Source organism: Abrus precatorius, unplaced genomic scaffold (assembly GCF_003935025.1).
Source record: "Abrus precatorius isolate BTA unplaced genomic scaffold, Abrus_2018 Scaffold7, whole genome shotgun sequence".
Lineage (NCBI taxonomy): Eukaryota > Viridiplantae > Streptophyta > Magnoliopsida > Fabales > Fabaceae > Abrus > Abrus precatorius.
Window position 1 is genome coordinate 11758810 of NW_020874417.1, and position 22156 is coordinate 11780965.

At 30.9% G+C, this 22156-nt stretch overlaps 1 protein-coding gene across 11 annotated transcripts; it reads right to left on the reverse strand.

Moving 5' to 3' along the window:
• Positions 1–1968: 1968 nt before the first annotated feature.
• On the reverse strand, positions 1969–16854 carry LOC113872930 (transcriptional corepressor LEUNIG_HOMOLOG). Of its 11 annotated transcripts, none has more exons than XM_027510830.1 (19): positions 16572–16697; positions 16397–16485; positions 16192–16249; positions 15961–16058; positions 15635–15744; positions 15218–15498; positions 15058–15133; positions 14842–14953; positions 14514–14563; positions 14154–14426; positions 12193–12261; positions 11828–12055; positions 11177–11309; positions 10985–11094; positions 5747–5896; positions 4707–4862; positions 4500–4616; positions 4190–4390; positions 1970–2853 (listed from the first exon to the last, which is right to left on the reverse strand). In XM_027510830.1, the coding sequence occupies exons 3-19, from the start codon at positions 16221–16223 to the stop codon at positions 2710–2712; spliced, it is 2340 nt and encodes a 779-aa protein (XP_027366631.1). In that variant the 5' UTR covers positions 16224–16249; positions 16397–16485; positions 16572–16697; the 3' UTR covers positions 1970–2709. The 11 variants fall into 11 exon arrangements, 10 of the variants coding, with proteins under 10 accessions (XP_027366632.1, XP_027366631.1, XP_027366629.1 ...); XM_027510827.1 differs by having other exon boundaries at positions 1971–2853; positions 11177–11315; positions 16397–16447; positions 16572–16701; XM_027510823.1 differs by having other exon boundaries at positions 1972–2853; positions 11177–11315; positions 12187–12261; positions 14842–14950; positions 16572–16664.
• Between the last annotated feature and the right edge of the window lie 5302 nt (positions 16855–22156).

Sequence of the window (22156 nt, forward strand, 5' to 3'; positions counted from 1 at the left end):
TCTATTAAAAATCAATAAAAAGGTAAACAAAATATCAATAAAATATGGATTCATCAAACATACATCAGAAACTATATAGTCACTTGGCATGCAGAGCTGAAGAGAAAAGAACTAATGGGATAAAGTGGTTTTCTGAATGCGATCAAGGCCATTGAAAGGGCAATATCCAATATGAAAAAAGAACCCTTTGAAGGTGTAGAAAATTGGAATGCAAGGTATTGAGCTAAGATTGTACTTTCCTAGCTATTTCGTCGCCAAAGTTCAATGTTCATTACACTAAGTATTTAGCTTGCACGGCCTAAATTTACAATGGGAATGTAATGTTCCACATTTTCTAATTGGCCATTTTGAACTTGAGGCAATGGATGCAAGTGGGCAAGTATTTACACATGAAAGCTTCCAAAATTTTGGGCCTAAGACTTTAGAAAATTGTCTATTAGTAGTAAGAAGATGAAGTTTTGAATATAAAAAGATAAAGATGAAAAGAGAATGAAGAAGAAAATGTGCTGAAGACAAGATTGAAGATTTGAGGAGAAAGATGATAAACAGTGACACAAAATACACGTGACATGAAACAACAAAATTTTTTAAAAAATTTAGGGTCTTTAATAAAAAAATACTTATTTGAAACTTTTTAAAAAGTTAGAGAATTAAAATAAACCAAAAATAAGTTAAAAGATAAAAATAAATTTTATCTTAAAGTTAAGAGACGAAAAGAATAATTTTGTCTTAAATTAATGTTGATTAATATTGTTATTTGCAGCAACATAAATTTAAGTATGAGTAAATTTTAAAAAACACATATAAAAGTATGTACTATATATTATTCAAATGTGTGCAAATGTCATCCCGAAAATCAAAATTTTACTTCTACTTTCTCCTATCACAAGAACAAATTTGCTTGCGTGTGATGATATAATTAGTTTAATCCTAGTGATTGGTTTTTCGTTATTTTCTATAAGAATCAATTCTTGCAATATATATATATATATATATATATATATATATATATATATATATTACTCCATGCATCAACTAAAGATAAGCCCAGTTAAGGACAAAAAAGACAAGCCCACTTATCTTTAAGATAACTCTTAATTAATAAAATAAAACTTGGTCTGCATTATGCCATATGGCGTGGAAGTGTCTATAGAAAGCAAGAGAATACGGACTTGGAAATGCATATGATAAGCCATAATTTCTAGATCCGCTTTTGCAAGATATCATTTCTCCGTGCAAGCTTGCATAAGATAATAAAATAAAATTGTATTACAAAAAGGAAAGTCTTTTAACAGACGTCCCCAAAGTGTAACGCTAATGCAGCGAGCTTTTTTGACATCTCACGATTCTTACAAAATAAATGTTTAAAATGAAAAAATTACATTAGAATCATATTTCAAAAAATAAGATTACAATATTCATTAATGTATTATTCATATTTATGAAAAACATAATTAGGGCTCATTTCGGACTTGAGGGTTTAAAATTTGAGTAAATCAAATTTGTCCCTTGATACCTTAGTATATAATTTTAACTCCTATATTTTTAATTCTCTTTCAATGACACGAGTTATAATATAGAAGACCTAACTATTCTTTTGATCCGCATACTTCAACTTATGCTTAATTATAATCCCTCTAATTTTTAATTACTCGCATTTCATAATAAAAAGCCAATTTATTTTTATTTAATTATTTTATATACTTTTTCTTTACAAATTGATATAAATCAATAATATATTATATATTTATTATATCTTTTTACTAATTATTAAATAAAATTTTGATAAGACTTAATGTAAACAGTTGAAAAATTATGGACTAATTAAAACAAGAGGAAACCAAAATTATACATAAAGTTTAGAAACTAAAAATAACAAAGCACGACACCAGTAAAACGTCAGTTAAATTGTTTAGGTAGCATAAAACGACATAATCAGTTAAACGTGTATATAATTTCAGCTGTAAATCATGATTCAAGACACTAATAAAGTGCATTAAACGCCATAATCAAATCTCTAGTTTGCATAGCAGACAGAACCCTAAACCAACTAGCAGAAAGAGCTTTTATCTTTTAAGATAGAGAGCATGAGCGAGAAGACACCGATAATGGAAAATCAACAACAAAGAAAATGAAACAAGGGCAGATCAAAATGATTGAGCCCATCATATAATCGTGTAAGCACCTAAAAGGAAATAATTAAAGGTTTGTGTCCATTTACTCAGCAAACAAGGGTTTCCAACATTTGACAGGAAAGAATGTAAGATTATACAGACAACTTCTCCCACCAGTTAATATTACCAATTTATATAATGATTACTGATTAATTGATGCAATTTGTTAACCAGGAAAAAGACAATGAAGTTGCAAAACATGCATTTTGGACATTAAAAGGGGCTAATAACAATGACAGAACCCTCATTGCACAATATCTAGCAAGCAACGGAATTTAATTTAAAAATTTTATGAAAAATATGGAAAAAGATTAGCCAAACTACCCGTGAACAGAGAAAATGCACCAAGCCCCATATCACAGTAGATAAGTAAGGATGAATGCGGGAGAGGAGAGAAGGGTGGGGTGATAGATGGAGGATTCTTCTTACATCATCTTCGTAATTTCTTCAGCCCTGTTTTACCTGTTTTTCTACCTTGACAACGTCACAGTTAGCACACCTGATATTGGTTATTTGAACCACAGAATAATCAATTTTATTTCCAAATCTTTACAGATTTGTCATGACTGGCAGAAGCAACCATTCCTGTCACTGGTGATTGTGCTAAGGCAGATATCACACATTCATGAGCTGAAATTGACATGGATCTATTCTCGGCCAGGTTCCATAGCTCCAATGACTGCAAAGCATCAATTAAAGAAAAACGAAGCATGTAAGAAAAAAGCCATGTTTGCAATCATGTGATATGGTGCAAAAACAAGTTCCAGTATGTTGGCAAAATGTCTTTAACAAGATGTTTCCAATGAAAAATAAGAAACAATAGATGGCCTGTTCTGAGAATATTGACTTCCAAATTCAAACTAATGTTATGAAAACTGGATTAAAACAAACTTTAATCTTGTAAACTAATTCGATAATGCCACTCTAGTCCTATCTGGATCTAAGTTCCAACCTGTTACAGTCATAGTTTTCCCTTATGTAACTATGAGGCATCTACGCTGAATTTCCACTTAGCTTCAACTTCGCAATATTTTGTACCAGTATTTTACCCAGTTGTGTCAACATAACAATAAACCAATCCTCAACCAAAAATCATACTTGTGTTACGGTAATCTCATAGGTTTTCTACATAGCTTCTCATCAAATGGTAAAAAGGGAGGTAGCAAGGGATTTAATACACAGCATTATGAAACTACTCTCCAAAAAGCGTAGTCACAAATCAATTCTTTCAGAAGGTCAAGTTGTGAAGTGAAAAAACAGGAACAGTTTCTTGAATTTGGGCTCGAGCCAGATTCAACTCCAAAAATTAAGTCACAAGGTAACTATTGTTTTAATCTTTATAAATTCTACTTTAGTCATAAATGTAGACAATGTGGGACTTTAACATATCCTCTCATACTCAGGCTAGAGGACAAATTTTTTGTTCTTTTAAATATTGCACTACGAAAGTTGCAAGGCCAAGTAAGTTGCACTGAGAAAGTTGTGGAGTCAAGTATGTTGCACAGGAAAATCCATGGGGCCGCTTAATTGCACTGAGAAAATCAATGGAGCCAGATTGTTTTTTCTTATTCAAAGGTAGCCCAATATTGGATCTTCGAAAGGCCTACTAGCATTTTGAATTTGGGCTTAGATTTAACCTCAAAAGCTAGCTCATTCTGAAGATTGCTTTAGATTTTAAAAATTTTACTTTAATCATATTTGTAGTCGTTGTGAGACTTCAACAAGTTCTATACTTTTAACATCTCTAACACACCATTTTCTCTACCGATGTGGTTCACTTTTTAGCATATAGAACCTATCTTGCACTTAACAAGCCTTTTAATTTAATTTCACAGCTTGATGACCCCAATAAACATTTACTCCCATATCCTTCAATGTAAACACACACAACTTGTTGTAAAGAAAACCAAGACAAAAGATATAATAATAAACTGAAATAAAGAACAATGAAATTGAAAAATGAAAAAGTGCAAAAAGGTCTAACAAACAATACAGCTTGACATGTACAAATATACCTGGTATCCACCAATAACCAAGAGGGTAGTGGAGTAGCTTGGGTGAAAAACACAAGAATGAAACATGTGTCCACTGGCACTAAGTTCGTGAATGCAATCCCCAGAGTTAAGTGACCACACTTTGACAGATTCTTGACTCACAGATGCCAAGTATTCTCCATTTACATCCCAACATACACAGTGCACATCTGCAGAGTGTCCCTAGAAATACATCAAATTATAACTATTATTAGGTATTATAATAAAAAATGGGGCAGAAGAATTTTATCATTTCTGTAGATTTCTTGAAATTTGGTGTCCTTGTTTATACCTGTAATGTGTGCATCTGCCTCTCTGTCTCAACATCAAAGAGAGACACAACACTGCCACTTGCTGCCGCCAGTAGGTGGCCACTCCTTGGTTGAAACCTCACCTGTGTAGATCCTCCCTGCTCAATTAACTTAACGAGTTTCAGAAGAGAGAATAAAACAAATTTTTAACATATTGAAAGCTAAAACAAGTAAATTTCATAAATGACCTTAAAAGCACGAGTGCAAGAATATTGACCGATATTCCATAAGCGAATCTCATTGTTATCATCACAAGAACAGAATAGGTCGTTTTTCTTTGGATGGAAATCAAGGGACACCACATGTGAAGTATGACCACTATATGTCTGTAAAGAAAAGCTTGGCTGCAACAGTAATAGTCAAAGGTAAGTCTCAGTAGCATGTAAACCAACACTTCAAATAGATACTAGTGTCTCCGAATGCAAGAACTATAAGATTTAACACCAAATTTAACCTTCAAGTTCACCTTCCAACAATGCGTGTGTGTAGAAAGATTACATATCCCCTTCAAAAAGAATTTATCCATGGGGATAAAAAGGGAAAACTTCTAAAGAACTCCCTAACATTCAACAAGAACAATAACCAAATCTTATCACAATAAGTGTTAATTTCTATTTTTAACTTGGGAGTACAAACTTCAATCTTTGGGAAATGAGATCAACAATCTAATAGCCAAAAAGGGGTTCAAACATTCTGTTAAGAAACTTGAGCCCCCAAAAGCTAACTCATAGGAAGACTACCCTAGCCTTGTAAGGAGTATTTTGCCTTTATTCCTAATCAATGTTAACACATTCAAAACATATCTTTAACCAATATGGTACCTAAAAACAAATAAGCAAATATTGTTTTTAATAAGATTCAATACCTATGGAAGTATAACTTATTTAAAATTTGGCATTTGTGATCATCAAAAATCAAGATAATATCACATTATTCAAAAATTAAATTCTCATTTTATAAAAAATCATTCAGTGAAGTAATAAAAACATATGTTTGTCCCTAGAGTAAGCAGATTTCATCAGTTTACCAAATTACTATATTTACACAATACACTGAATCTAGACATAACGATATAGATTTCTAGCAGTAACCGAAGTTATATTTTCTATTGGGAGGACATTGCATTTAGTAGAAACTTAGAAAGCAGATCTTAAATTCATATCCAGGATAGACAAGGAAAGGTTTGCATTAACAGTAAGAGAAGAATAACCAGTTAAAAGGAATTTACATCTGCAGCATCCCACAGCCGCACAGTAGTATCAAATGAAGATGTTGCCAGCTGAGTTGAATTTGGTCTGAAGCGAACGTCAGTAATAATAAGATTGTGCTCCTCTGGAGTGCTTTCTGTTTGCAGCGTCTCCATGTTCCACAGAACAACCTAATAATAAGGGAAAGACAAAAAAAGGTAATTTCTAATAAGATGCTTATTTTAGGCTATCTTCAGATAAATCAGCCAGTTTACCATTTTAGTATAAAAGTTAAAAAATATTTCTCCAAAATAAATTAAACTTAGCACACATTAATTGTATTAATAATAGGTATTTAGAAATGAACAGTCTCTTGACCAAGCATTTGACCCAATTATTGACGTTGCTGCTCAAAGTTCTGCAATGTAGTCAATATGAAACTGTACCAACCCTCAATCTGCTAATTACTGTTCTACATTGAAAACGATTATTAGCTATTACCCCTTCCAAAAATTTAGAAGGTTGACCAGTTTTCCAATCAAACTGGATTGGTTAGGTTAGGTTAGGTTAGGGTTTGAATACACTGGCTTTAATGGTAAATATATGCCTTGAGATTTGAGAATAGTACCAAAAATTTGTGGTAAACCAATCAGTAAGCAGTGTAAGTACAGAATTAACTAAGACCTATTTCTTTATAACTGTCAGAAAGAACATGAATTCATAAAACCTCTTGTACTGCACAACAGGCAATGTGTCAAACACAGGTACTATCCTATGAAGGCATGCATTTTAAACTCAAGTTTTTCTATAAAGATTTACATCATAATCTCTAAAACCAATTTACAATTACAAGGTCATTATTTTGGTAGAGAATGACTTTAGTTAAAGAAAATTATTGGATATAGATTTACTTATTTATGATGAACATTCTATCAATCCGGTCAAATGGCCCAGGATCTTTATCTGAATAAATTATTAATCCAGCCCATGGTATAATAAGTTCATCAAATCAATTGTGTATATTATTTCCTTGCAGTTTTTCTTTACAAGATCTTGCTCACTTTGGATTAAATCTGGAGAACCCACAGAAGCAAAAGACTGCAAAATGCCAGCGTAGATATATCTTTTCTCATTAAATACAGCATCTTAGTAAGGGCCAAATATTTTTATTATATAGAAACCTGTGCAGAAGTTAAGGAAAAACAAAAAAATGTTTTTCAATGTTTTTCAACATAAAGGCTAATTCTTGAAACTCAAAAGTAGTAATAGTCCACTGATTGATGCTCAGAGTTAAGTGTTAGGAATAAATGCAGACCCAAAGTTATCATTTACTCCATTCCAGTTATAATAATAAAGTATTATTTTCTTTCTTTATCTTATATACACTGTTTTGATATAATAATTTATTTGATAAAGGTCCTAGATTAAAATTAAAAACTTGTTATCATAATAGAGATTATGAAAATAAGAAACATGTGATTATAGGATTATTATAAATAAGACATTAATAATCAAGATAGATCAATATATATGTGATAGTACTCATTGAATGAATATTAATAAATCTCATTTATTAATTATTAATTTACATATATAGATTACATACATATGAATGTGGTTATTGAGAATTTTTTTTGTTAATATTACCTTATATTGTCAATAAAAAATTCTATGAAAAAAATATAAAATATTCTTTGACCTGAAATTATCATATTAATCATCGAGTCATTTGTTGTATTTTAATTCTGGACACTTATTGCTTTAGCACACTAGCTCAATAGATATTGGATATAATTAAACACTTGTAGAATTAATGATAATTCAAGAAAGAATCCATCAATTCTAGGTACTAGGTAATGAGTTTGAACTCTATTAAAATTAAGACCTTGGCTAGGATAATTAAATGAAAGAAGAAAAGACAAATTATATCATACTCTAGAGTTAATTAAAAGCTGTAAGGATAGAAAGAAACATTATATTATTTTCTAATGGTTCTTGAAAGTAAAATATATTACTTTTGCTATCGACATTGAGGAGTGTTGCTGGATGCTAACCTTGATTAGTAAATTAATTATTACTAATTTATCACCAACTTAGTATTGAACCTACGGAGTCAAACACTAACGAGTGTTTTAATCTTTGTAGAAGAAGAATTATATTGTTTAATAATTAAGATTGTAGAATTTATTTATTTATTATCACAAACAAGGAAAAGTTATTCGCTCACACTCTGTTGGTTGCCATATAATGTTACTTTCTCTAAAGTAAGAAAAGATAGAAGTTGGTGAGCAAATTGCTGCTAAGCCTCATGCACTACACACACTAAAACCATGAACCCTCCTGACCTTATACCCTAAAAGATTTATCCACCCTTCTCCATGATTGACATAGAGAGTACTTACATAGAATCACCTAAATATAGTGTCGATTCTATTTACATGCTGGAAGGAGATTGGAAGGGGTTTGGGGTTGAGAGGATGGAAGTGGGGGTGGGGAAAGGATGCTAGAAGGGGATGGAGAGGTGGATGGGAAGGGTTTAGGGTTGAGGGAATGTGATTGGGGGAGGGGGAGGGGGAAGGGGATGGAGAGGGGTTTGGAGTTGAGAGAATATGGTTGTGGGAGTGGGAGGTGAAGGAGGGTACCGGAAGGGGACAGGGGAGGGGTAAGAGAAGGAGAGAGAAAGGGTGTGAAAAGAAAAGGAGTGTAGAAGAAGAAATGAATGGGGAAGAAAAAGAGTTTATTAGTAAATATATAAAATTATTCAGGGGCTTATTTGCAAATTTTAATTTTAAAAAATGATGTGACATATCACGTAGGCTGTGACTGGGCCTCAAGATAGCCACGTGGAATGCTGAGGTGACTCTCCTTTAGCCAGCTCAGCACTTAACAGAAGGAGGATTAATGGCAGAGACCAATTCTAAAATTACCAACTTTAGAAGGACCACTTCCTAACAAAAATATTTGTAGGGACTAATCACAAAAATACCTATATTTATAGAGACCAAAAACATATTTAAGCCTTTTTTTTAATTAATTATAAGGAACGATTCATCGAGACTTATAATTAGTTATAATATGAGATATTTTTTTAAAATTTTATACTGAATGCCTAAACTATCTGGGGAATATTAAATTTAATTAATAGATGCCAATAGGAATGATCTGACAACCAAGAACTTATGTGGTATAATATAAGCGTATGTAATATAGCTTTTTTTCTTAAAATATGTAAGAAATGACTTGATAACCATGTAGCTCGTTTATGGTTTTAAGATTTTGTTATATGAAAATATGTTCTGACATAATTTTGTTTTACTACATGCTTGATCAACATGTCTTCCCTATCACTTCGTGGCATACTAGAGTCTAGAAAATTGGTTGGAGCCAATTATGATGATTGGTATTGTAACTTGAGAATCATTCTCATGCACGAGAAACTTATTGACGTCATTGATAAGCCTACTTAGGAAGCACCTGACCCAAATGATGCTGAGGCAACCAATACTTTTCAGAAGTATTTGGAGCAGTCTCTCAATGTCAAATGTACTATTTTGGCATCAATGAGCTCAGAACTCAAGACCACAATGAGGATATGGATCCACAACAAATCATTACACATCTTAAGACGATGCTCAAGTTGGATCACACGTTCTTAATATGATTGATCTGATTGAGCAAATTGAAAAGTCAAAATGCAAACTTGGGAAAGAGCTTTCTCAAGACTTAATTTTGATGATTTTGCACCGTTCATTGTAAACTTTAACATGAACAAAATGAACTGTGATTTGCATAAGATGCTGAATTTGCTGATTGATTACAAGAATCAGATCACTCTTGAAAAGTAAAAGGAAATTGTCTTGGTGGTTGGCAAAAATCCCAAGAAGAAAGGGAAAGGAAAACATATCCCTAAAAGGAAGCCTTTTGGACCTAAGGGTGGTGTGACCAAACCCAAGCATGATAAGGTTCAAGTTGACCAAAGTGATGCTGAGTGTTTCTACTATAAGGAAAAAGGTCATTGGAAGAGAAACTGCAAGAAGTACCTTGATTCTTTGAAAGACAAGAAACAAGGTGAGACATTAATTAAAAATGTTTTCATGATATCTTTAACTGTTACTGATTCTTCAATATGGGTATTAGATATAGGCAGTAGCTTTAACATTTGAAATACGTTACAGGGAATGTAGATAAGTAAATGGTTGAAGAAAGGAGAAATCAATTAGCATTGAAGCAACTCAATTAGCAACTAAGAGACCTTTCTTTGATATTGAGCTTGATGAAACTCAATTAGCATTGAAGCAACTCAAGAACATGTGATGGAAACTAAGAGACCTTTCTTTGATATTCTAAAGTTAACACAAAGGTCATCACCTCCAACAATTGTGATTCAAGAACCAGTTGTGGGTCAAGAACAGCTTAATGAACCGATCTTAGAACCAATTCAACAACATGTGAACCAAATGCAAGAGCCTTCTCAAACTCGTGATACAGTGACATGTGTTCTGGTTTCTTGATATTTTGACAGTAATTGCATTAGATATATATCATCGATGACCCTTTACCCATTAGGTTATGCTTTCAGGAGAATTGGCTATTGACATTCAGAGTAAATGGGATCAAACAAAGGAAAAACATGTAGATACTTAGGTTTTTCCTCTTTAGTTTACAGCTTAACAGAAGGGTTTTATATTTCTTAATTAGTTAATGCTGATTCTAGTCCCAGGAGTTGTATGCTGACAAAAAGGGAAAAATCTCCAATAGAAAGGGACAACGTGAATGTTAAGACATGGTATATATATTGTATAAGATTTCTCAGCAGCTACAACCTAATCATATTAAATATATAAGCCTTGTATCAAGGCAAAACATAAAATTGAAAAATAATAAAAGGATAAGAATGACACCTAAAAGGAGCAGCCAGTTATCATATCAATATGGAATCACTAACTACAGCTGATGCAAGTTTAATGAAATTGTTAAGAAACTTGAGCTTAACTCACTCCCAAAAGCTAACTCATAGGAGGAGGAATACCCTAATCCTTATAAGGAGTATTTTGGCTTTATTCCTAACCAATGTGGGACATCTTAACAGAAATGAAGCAAACAATTTTAAATAAGTAATTAATCTACTTAAGTTTTAAATTTAATAAGGAAAAAAGGAAGATTTTTAGTTTACAATCCACCGGCAGATGTACAAATTGTTCTGCTAGTGTCTACTAAGTATTATGAAACTCAGCATTCTGGCTTAAAACAGTGAAGTAAAACAATTAAATCCTTTCTACCTTCTTGTCATGTCCAGCACTAGCTAATATTTTCCCATCTGAAGAGAAATGACAGCAAACAACTTTACTGTTGCTTTTGCGAATGGAACCAACTTCATTAAAGGAAAAGCCTGAAATAGAAGCAATAGAGCAAACAATCCGGTCAATGTGAACGGTAAAAGTTTATAGAATCATAAGAACATGTGACAGTACCTTTTGAAGCATCAGTAGCATGCTCCCGTTTCAATGTGCCAAACAAGTCCCTTCCATCACCGTCATCTTGTGAGAGAAATGATTCCACATTATCATCTAAGGAGCCAACATCTGCAAAATGCTCCATGTCGTCCTGCAACTAAAAGGATATAAATAATCAATAACTAATTAGCATCTGTAACCTAAAACATGAAAGATTCAGCAGATGATATATTGTGGTTAAACAACAAAATATTTATGCAGGGCAGGAGTTTTTATGTTTTTAATCCATTGTCAAATCAACAATATTGCATACACATTACCAAAATTAGCAATATATTTATTACAATTCACATCCTGAGAATGAATGGTAGCAACTTCAGCATGCACAACACTATGTTGGTTCAAAATTGACCGTACAGGAATCATAAAAGTGATTAAAAAGCATTAATATTATATAATTCAATTTACCAAGAGAAAATATTCTGAGGAACAAATCATCATCCAAAAACGATACAAAATGTATAGCCTCATAAGGGTACTTCAATATAAAAGGCAGTACTATATTCTTTCTTTACACCAAATGTTTTATTTGGAAGCAACATAAGCAGGCAACGTAGATTACATGACCCTCAGGTAATACATGTTACAAAAATTTTCAAGTTGATTTACCAGCTGATTTGTGGAGGATGCAAGACCACCTGCTCCATCAGCACCATACATGATTAAACCTTTGGATACACCAGCAACATTCTGCAAGTTACCCGGCATAGCAACTCCATCACCAGGAGTATGAGTAGATGGAGTTGATGGTTGAGAATTAGAAGGGCCTAGTGTATTTCCTGTTCCAGTACTGTTGGCAGCTCCTGAAGAAGTAGGCCCTTTCCTTTTCCGGTTATTCTAAAACATAATTGGGAAACAGTCATAACATGCAAGCATACAAATAAGCCTGCTAGATTACAAAATTTTGGCAATGAAAAGGTAGAAGTATCTAAAACAGATGTCATCTCAAATAAACATAAAAGTGAAACCTGCACCAGTTGCTGTGGATGCAAAGGATCCTGTTGTTGCTGGGAGGTAGACTGTTGGACCTGTGGCATGTTGATCTGTACAAAATATAAATAACACAAAATAACCATATTAGCAAAGAGAAAAAATGATTTGTCTGTTATAAACCCAAAAAATATTCTTCTGTCAAAATTTTATCAAACAAAATATATGTAATAATAAGCTAAAATATTGTAAATATGGGTTCAGCGAAAAGAAAATTCTCTAACTTTTAACCAGGCAATAGCACACCAGAAAGACTAATTCCAGTTCATTTTGAAATGTGTCAATTCAAGTAGTTAGGACAACTAACTTCCAAATGTTTCAATCGAATCAGTGCAAAGCCACATTGTATTTGGTAAAAAAATGTGGCTTGGCACAGAATTGATTGAAACATGGGATTAGTTAGTGTGACAATCCAGTACATAACCAACTATTGTAGAAAACAGTGTTTTTCCCTTAAAAACATGATTAGTGGGATATCTTACCAATATATATTAATTTCCAGACAAAAAAATAGATAATTGACTATTGTAGAAAATTATGTTTAGTTATTTTAAGAAATATTCCATGACAGACCTTGTTGAAAAAATAAAGTACTAGAGTGAAGTCTAAATAAATAAAAATAACAAAAAATATTCAGGTGAGGTATATAACACGTGATTTTATGATAATAAATTTTATTTAATACTAACAAATAATTAAATTATTAACTATTATAATATTATGCTATATAAAAAAAATATTTAATACGTACAGGTGACATTCATAAGTAATGCTATGACTTGCTTTGTTTTGTTTTTATACAGGTAATAAGTGTACAATTTCATTAATTTATAATTCTGAAATTTAAGTTCCTTAGATTAACATTGAAATAGATTAGATGAACCTGCATTATCAGTTATTTGAGTTTGTGTATCAAAATCTAGATTGGTTAAATAAGTTTGCAATAGATAACTAGATAAGTATATTTCATAATCTTTTCATGTTGTCAATAAATTCCTAGTAGCATGACAGATTTTAAGCAGTGATTTCCAGTAATTAATTATGCATCAATTATATATGTATAATGTTAAGCAAGAATATTATAATATTAATCAGTCCATAAGAGTGGGCTAATCATCCCATGGAGTGAGTTGGCCCACATAAAATAGGCCAAGTTACTGAATTTATTTAAGGCCCATGGATTGCCCTAGCCATTAGGGCTTTTTATCCCTATGGGCTTCACTTTAATATGTGCTTTTTGGCCCTATGGGTTATTTTGGCTGTGACCAATATGGGCTAGGGCTCTGAATAGGGTGTGTTAGGCCAATTTGACAGGTCTAGTGGCAGCATCCCATGGAAGAGGAAGTGTTGGCTTTAGAACATCACTAGACATGCAATCTTGTCCCTCTTCCGGTTGGAAAACATGTCACTGACTGTAAGTGGATGCATACGGTGAAAGTCAACCCAGATGAAATGACTGCTTGTCTCAAGGCTCAACTGGTTGCCAAAGGTTATGAATTTTTCAGTACATGAAGGACTCATTTGGTGCACAAATGAACAGGATAACCAAACAGAATAGGATAACTGTTCCTGTCATATCTTATTTCCGACATTTGTTTAACCAATAGGATAGGATAACTCTATTCTATGGACTAATCCTTTTCTCTGGTGTATCTTTTATCCAGTGGGAGTTTGGGTTAGAAATAGACATGCTAAGATAACATAATGTATCTAATTAGTTATTAAAAAGAAACTTTTATTCTTATGGAAAAGTACTCTAATCTAATAAATTGAGGTTGATAGTGGTTCATATGAAGACAACCTATAAATCATCCATAAACACAACAACACATTTCCATGCTTAAGACAGCATTACCATAGAGTAAAAGCATTGTTTTAAATCATGTACAGCTCTAGCTTTACACATTCATGCAAAATGAAGCTGTGAGGACAGAATAAAGGTTACCTTAGATGAAGTAGATTGCATTGGAGAGCCTATTGATCCATCATTTGCAATGGATTGACCATCTTTGGCATTCAAACTTCCCCTAGCTAATCCCCTTAATCTCTGCGGATCCATATCTCCATAAACTGGTGAATTGCCAATATTTCCTTGTGCCTGTACCTGTGCAAGGATCTGCTGTTGTTGTTGTTGTGGTAAAAGCTGAAACTGATTTGAACTTTGGAGGAGAGGCTTTTGAACTTGTGCACCAAACCCGGGACGAATTTGATCTATGCCCTACATAATATTACAATTTATTTAAATTGGATCAGATATATTCCTAGATATCTGAAAAGTGAACTCAAGGCTCATATCAGAACTTACAGTTAAAGGCCATCCTTTCAATGTGAGACCACCAACTCCTGGATTTAATCCTGAAAAAGGAGAAAAAGGGGAATATTGAAATCAAGCAATATGATTAGCCAAATAAAATATGTATTAATTATGTGATTCTTATAAAATGTTATATGAGAAAATGATCTTGAAGAACTTTATGTCAAACAAACACTGCAGAAACCCAAACAGTCAAAAGCAGTATATATCTAATGAACTAAACTAAAATTTTTTGTTGCCTGTTTCCAATGGGGATAATCCACATTTATTTTAAATCTATCTCATCTCTAAAATGCATTTCTCCTGTACCGATGCAAACCTGCATTTGTAATTCCAGGCTTTGACTGCATTCCTCCCTGCCCATAAATTGAAGGATCCATAGGCAAGGATCTCTGGATGGTACCCATGTTGACATCACCTTTGATATCCTGCTGAGGAGGAAAAAATTAGAAATCAGAATCTTTAACTGTATGGAGAAGAAAGGAAAGAAGGAAGGAAGTGAATCCAGATAAAGATCATCAGTACAAGCACATACAGGGGTTTGCTGAGTTCTAGCCTGGATTTGCTGCAAAGCCGCTGTCACACTTCCTGAATTTCCTTGAACCATCTGACTGTTTGGGCAAAAGGCATAGAATTTGTAAACAAGTACAAGAATAATATATGTCAAGTTAAATAAAAGTTACCAATGGTATTACCCAGGATGATTTGTTGATTTCAAGAGGGCCATTCTAGCATCTAAAAGTGGTTGGGATGTCTCCGTATCCATGGGGTTAGAGTGCTTCATTCGCTCCTCATACATTTTTGCAGCCAAAGCACTGGCAGTAGATTGCCCAAGCATTCCTTCTGTAGTGATAGCATTTGCAGGACCTCCAATGGGAGGATGGTTAGAATCTCTTCTTTGCAGCTGAGCTTGGCGCATTAATTGAAACTGCTGCATTTGTAGTTGTTGTTGTTCCTTTGCTTTAATCTGTTGAGCCTGCAAGTCATCAAAAAAGAGAAGACAATTACTCTAATTGTTTATAAATATTATCAATAAACTACCATTTAGGTGAATGTTCATGAATGGTTTTATATCTAACACCATCAAAACCAAAGTAAGAGAAGAGACGTACCTCTAAATATGCTGCAGCTGTCTCAGAATGTTTCTCATTTGTCCTTGCAATAAATATATCCCAGAAAACAGACCACCACTCAAAAAGAAAACCGCCAGGAGCATCAATTGCTGCAATTTCAGAGTGTTACCCATAATCAATTGGGATAAAAGTACCCTAAAGAAATCTACCAAGAGATGTACACAAACATTGTACGCAACCATCAGCATTAACGTATTCCAAAAATGTAATAAGTAAAGGCGGACACAGACTAATCATTTAACAAAACAATTCAATAAGGGAAAACTAATTAAGAGCATTAAATTACAACATAAATCATCTCTCACCTACTGGATCCGGAGAAACCTTTCCTTCTGACATGAATGCCTTAGCAGTATTATGCAACTTTTTCTTCACCAAATAATCATAAATATAAACATCAAGCCTAGCAGCAAAAGAGAAAACACCACATATAAATAGTGGAAACTCAAAGATAACAACAATAACCACTAAATAAGATTGGGAACATGGATCAATCAGCTCCATTGGCTCTATCAAACATAAACAACTTCACTTACATTTTATCTGCTTCCCAATTACTCTGCGCCATGATTTCCCGGTCCGAAGCGAAATTATCTGTAGCAAGGCACGAAATTGGCAGGAAATCGAACAAACAAATTCAACAACGTCTCAAAACAAAAAATAAAATAAAACAAAACAAAATAAAATGAATCACAAAAAATCGAAGAATAGCAGAATCCACGTGAATCGCGAGAAACCAACCTCAAAACGCAACAAGTTGATGGATCAAACTCGTACATTACCAATCCGAGCCTGCATGCACCAACGGTCACCACCGACGAAGAATCGCTCTCAATTTCGGAAATCACAAAGCGTGAACAGTCGAGTCTAATTCAGGAATACAGGACCATTCAAAGAAATTGCGTGAATTTCGTACCTGCCGCTACTGAATCACAGAGAGAAAGACCGAAAGCGAAGAGAAAAGAAAAGGACTTAGGGTTCGGAACGCAGTGAGAGTAAGGACTAGTTGAGTTTGAACTTTGAACTGGTTCAACAAGCTTTTTTCAACAGTGAGTTAAGGTGCAAGATGATAGAGTTTGAACGAATGGAGTTCCGAAGCTGAGGCTCGTTGACACACCTGAATCTGAGGCGTAGGTTCGGGCATAGGTTCGGGCGTAGGGAGGTTCCGTATTGGATAACTGGATTCGCTAACATACAGCCTAGAAAATCTGGATCGGAGAACTTTTGGATTCTGCCTGTCTACCGTTGATAACGACGACAGACACGTGTACGGCTGATGTGAAACAGGGATCCAATATCCACGAGATACGCTACGTCGATCTTTGTTAGTGTATGTAATTTGTGATATAATAATGGTTAATACTTAATAGTTAGAATTATCTTAATGCAAAAGTCACGGAATCTGTTTTTATTTAACCACGATTTCTGTCCAGTAAATATCATTTTTAAATTTTAATGCTTTAATAATATTTGTTTGTACAAATTTTTCCGCTGTATTTTATACCAAATAGCAACTCTATCTGTAATTTTTAATATTTAAAAAGATATTTTATCTTTTTTTAAATTAATAGTTGTAATTCTTTTAATATTTTAAAAAATTAAAAAATATTAATAATTTTTAACTAAATCATTAAATTTATTATATATTAATATAAAATTAACGATAATAATAATTATTTTATGTACGAGGGAATATTAAATATTTTCTATTAGAGATAATATCAAACCCTCTTAATTATAAAAATATTATAAATTTTATCGTAAAAAATATTTATACTCTTATAAATGAATAAATATCAAATTTGTGCAGCTGAGGATGGAGTATTAAAAGTCACAGCTTGCTCCAAGTTCTAAACTATTAACAAACTATAATTGTTTAACTATGATAGCTTGTTTATTTTATATGTTTCAAATAACTTCTATTAACGCACTATTTTACTATTAAATATACAAAAGTAAAATAAATATAAAAAAATAAATTGTAAACCACTTTGCGGGTGCAACTCCACGATGTTAATGTCAGCAAACCTTAATTAAAAAAATGAAATTATAATATTGATTACCTCATATTCAAGTAATTTAAAAAAATTAATGTATTAAAATTAAAGAAAAAAAAAGTAAACAAATAACTCCACAATTTTACACCTTTTTAATTCACATTGAATTAACATAGTAAAAGTACATAATATCAAAACTAATAAATAGATATCAAAACTTAAATACAATTATTGAAAAAATAAAGAAAAAAATTATTTCAAGAATACTTTCATGAAAATAAAAAAAAACTTCCATTTTTTCATATAAATTCACACATTAAGTAAATTATTTGAAAAAATAAAATAACATGAGAATAAGAAAAAAAAATTAATGTTTCTAAATGATACAATGAAAAAAATGGTGGAAAATACAAAAATAATTGAAATTAAATATATTTTAAAAATATTTTCTAAAATTCATATAAGAAATAAATGACTTTTTTACATAAATAAAATATTTTGAATATAAAATTACGTATGTGTTTTAGAAAATTTTTTTACATAAATGTCCTAAACCTGATACAGTAAAGTCGATTGAAAATGACTTTTTCAATAGAACTCTATTGTAGAAGTCGATTGAAGGCGACTCCCGTTTTTGACCTTCTTACTTCAAAGAAGTCAATTAAAGTTGACTTTTCTGCTACAAAGAAGTCAATTGCAGTCAACTTTTGTACTCTGAAAAAGTTGATTAAAGTCGACTTTCATTTGTTCACATTGCAGCGGAAAAAGATGGATAACGTTTTATATTAGCTTAATTTTGTTGATCATATTGCAAGCAAGCTTAACACACTGGTAAATTAATTTTTAAATATATTTATTTAAATTATAATTACTTATTTTTGTATTTAATTTAATGTATTATTAATTGTGTGTTATAATTATAATTATTATATTAATGAATGTAAATTAAAATTCTATTATATATTTTTAATTATTATGATAAATTAGTTTTGTATTATAGTAATTTATAAATTATAATAATTTTATATATATTATTTTGTTATTGTACAGGAATCTCGAATGGAACCATTTTGTTATTATGATAAATTAGTTTTATATTATAGTAATTCAAGAATGGAACCATTTCTTAGGGAAACTAGTTTTTGGCATTTTGTACATATAGTCCCAGTATTTGATTATGATAGGACATTCATAAGTGCACTTGTAGAACGTTAGAGACCTAAGTCACACACATTTCATCTCCCATATGGAGAATATACGATCACTTTAGATAATATTATGTTTCAGCTAGGCTTTCGTGTGAATGGGGTCTCTATAAGTAGTTGCATTGGAGTATGAAAGAAATTTTATGATCAAAATATATGGATATTATGTGAAAATTTACTAGGAGTAGTTCCTAATGAGAGAAACATAAGAAGATTTTTCGTAAATCTACAGTGATTCACATATACATTTAGAGCATTACCTTACAATGCTGATGGACAGACTATTATCTATTACACTAAAATGTACATAATAGTTCTATTTGGTGAGATATTGTTTTAAGATAAATCAGGATTTAGGGTTCATGTAAAATGATTACTTCTTTTAACTGATTTTACTGAGATTTCAAACTATAGTTGGGGTTCTTCTATTATAGCATTCCTTTATCGTGAGCTTTGTCATGTCGTGAAATACAATGCTACCAAAATTGCAATATATTTGTCTTTTCTACAGTCTTAGGCATGGTATAGAATACCTCAATTAATTTTTAATTTTTTTAAAATATAATATAAATTTCTGCTATATTTATAAAAAAAAAAAAAAACTCTTTTTAAAAGAGAAATCAAACATACCCTTAAACTAAAGTAATTTGTTTTCTTCATATGAAAGTGATTTACTTCATATTTCAAGTCCATGCATTTCAAACTATAAAATGCTATAAATATTTAAATGCATGTTTAATAGATGTGTTTTTACTACTATAAATTAAAACTTTATAGTTATCCATTTAAATAATAACTAATATAAATTTCTTTATTATAAGCAGTGTAATTCAACGTTAAAAAATAATATGTAAAGTTAATATTTTTAAATCTATATTTATTTTTATACGTGCTACCAAAGTGTGTCCTTAATTGTACATCAATTATTAGCTTAATTTTTCTTTGTATTGTACAAGATGTTGTCATATTTTTCTTATATATTTACAAAATCCTTGTTAACTTAATAGTCCAAGTTAAAAAAAAAATATTTATAGAAGTTATTAACAATAATAGTAAATTTAATAAAATTGACTACAATTCAAAATAGGTATCTAGGTATTTATCCCTAAACATACTACCAAATCACAACTTTTTATCATTGAAACATTTAGTAAACCATACAAATTAAAAACAAATTGTGTATAAAAGTAAAAAAAATAAGAAATAAAAATCCAATGATTTGAACCAAATTGAAATATATTACCAATAGAAGTCAAAATATAAAATTTAGTCCTTTACATAATATTGTGAATACAATATACAATCATACATTAAAAAAAAAAAAAAGGCTTTTATACTTATTTTAAGCCTTCAATGTAAATAATGAGACTATCGTATCAAATTTCAACTACTTTTATCTCTTGATCAAATTGATTCTTTACAAAAGAATTTTAGTGATAATAGCAAAAAAGTAGAAAATTTAAAAAATAAAAGAAAAATAATTTAATCATTGTATAAAAGAGTTACATTCATTTATCACTATTTTAATATTGTCAATCATGCACAACATGAAACACTTGAAATGTAACAATAGCATAATTGCAATTCCCTTAATAACGTTTAACCTAACCTAAGGCAATGTAAAAATCAAAGAATATAATGATTAATAGGAAGAATATTTGAAAGAGATAAAACGTGTTCCTTAATTTGTACTTCTATAAAAAAAATCAATGCACGTTATGCTTAAACAGAGATATAAAAACAATATTTTAATATAAAAATAAGGAAAAAATGGTTTCAAGAATTTATATATATAAACAGAGATAACCATTCATTTTGCCATTAAGGAGATGAGAAGCCATAAATTTTTTATTGAAAAAAAAATTGTTTTACATTCAAAACAGATTTGAAGTTTATAATGAAAATCTAGTTTTATAATATTAAATACTAAATAATAAGATTTAGTGTCTACTCCACAAATTTGATAGAATTACAAATTTACCCTTTTACTCAGTTGCATATATAAAGATGAAGATTAAAATAAAGTAGATATAAAAAAGGTTGAATATAACTTTTGTTCACCAAATTAATAAATGTTTAACAATATAGACTATCTTAACTTTTTATCCTAATAGACTACAACATAAAAACTTATATTTATCTTGTGAGAAAGTATTTATAATTTACTCAACATTGAAAGAAATTAAAATTAATTAAGATTAGTTATTTTTTTATTTTATAAATAAATTTCATCATATAAAAATCAATATATCATTATTAGAAAAATATATTTTCTACCTCTTTCTACAAATAGTTGCCACAAACAAGTGGTGAATCTTGATCATAACAAAATTATTATAATTTATTTTCTATATTTTATTATTCATTTCTTACCACCAACCATTATCATTCCTTTCTTACCATAATAAGTAAATTATCATTTAACATTTAAGTAATAAATTAAAAGAGAATCTCATTTAAACATTTAGTCAAGCACTTATAGTATATCATTACTACAACTTTATTTTAGCAATACACTAATGATAAATCCAAATTCTAAATGGATTTATTGAGTCAATCATGCAAAAATTGATAACGAAAGGAATAAAATGCATAAAAATAATGATAAATTAATTTATGCTACATAAATGATTTAAAGGAGAGGAAATTTACTTAATTATAATTTCTTTACTAGAATTTATAAATTTTGATGCATTCACATATACAAATCTCATAAGAAATATAGATAATAATCAAGTAACAATTGATAGAATTTTGTATAGTGCGAAGAAAATTTAATTAACATTAAGACTTAATAATGGGGCAAAGGGATAATGTTGAGAAATGCTATTTTGCTAGCAAAACTCTCTCTACCATACCTTTTTTTAACACACTCTTATTTATTGGCTAAATTTTATTAAAAATTACACAAGTATAAAAGAGAAACATTAAATTAGGAGTGAAAAAAAAAAGTGAGATTCACTGATGAATTCACTTTTTATTATATTTTTACTTGCCTTTTTGATGCTCCTTAATAGAAAAAATGGACTTAGATAGTGCAAATAATATAAAAATCACATTTTGAGTAAATATCATAGGTTTATTAATTTTTGGTTAATTTGCATTTAATTACATAGATATAGATTGCAATTTTAATTATCTTGATAATTTTATAGAGTGCCTAAGTTAAATTTGAGAAATCTTGGTCCTTGGATGAAAGTTGCCCCCAAAGTAGCCACTTTTAGGAGTAAAAGTGGCAACTACAGCAAGTCTGGGCATTAAAAGTTCCAAAGTAGCCACTTTCAAGACCAAAAGTGGCA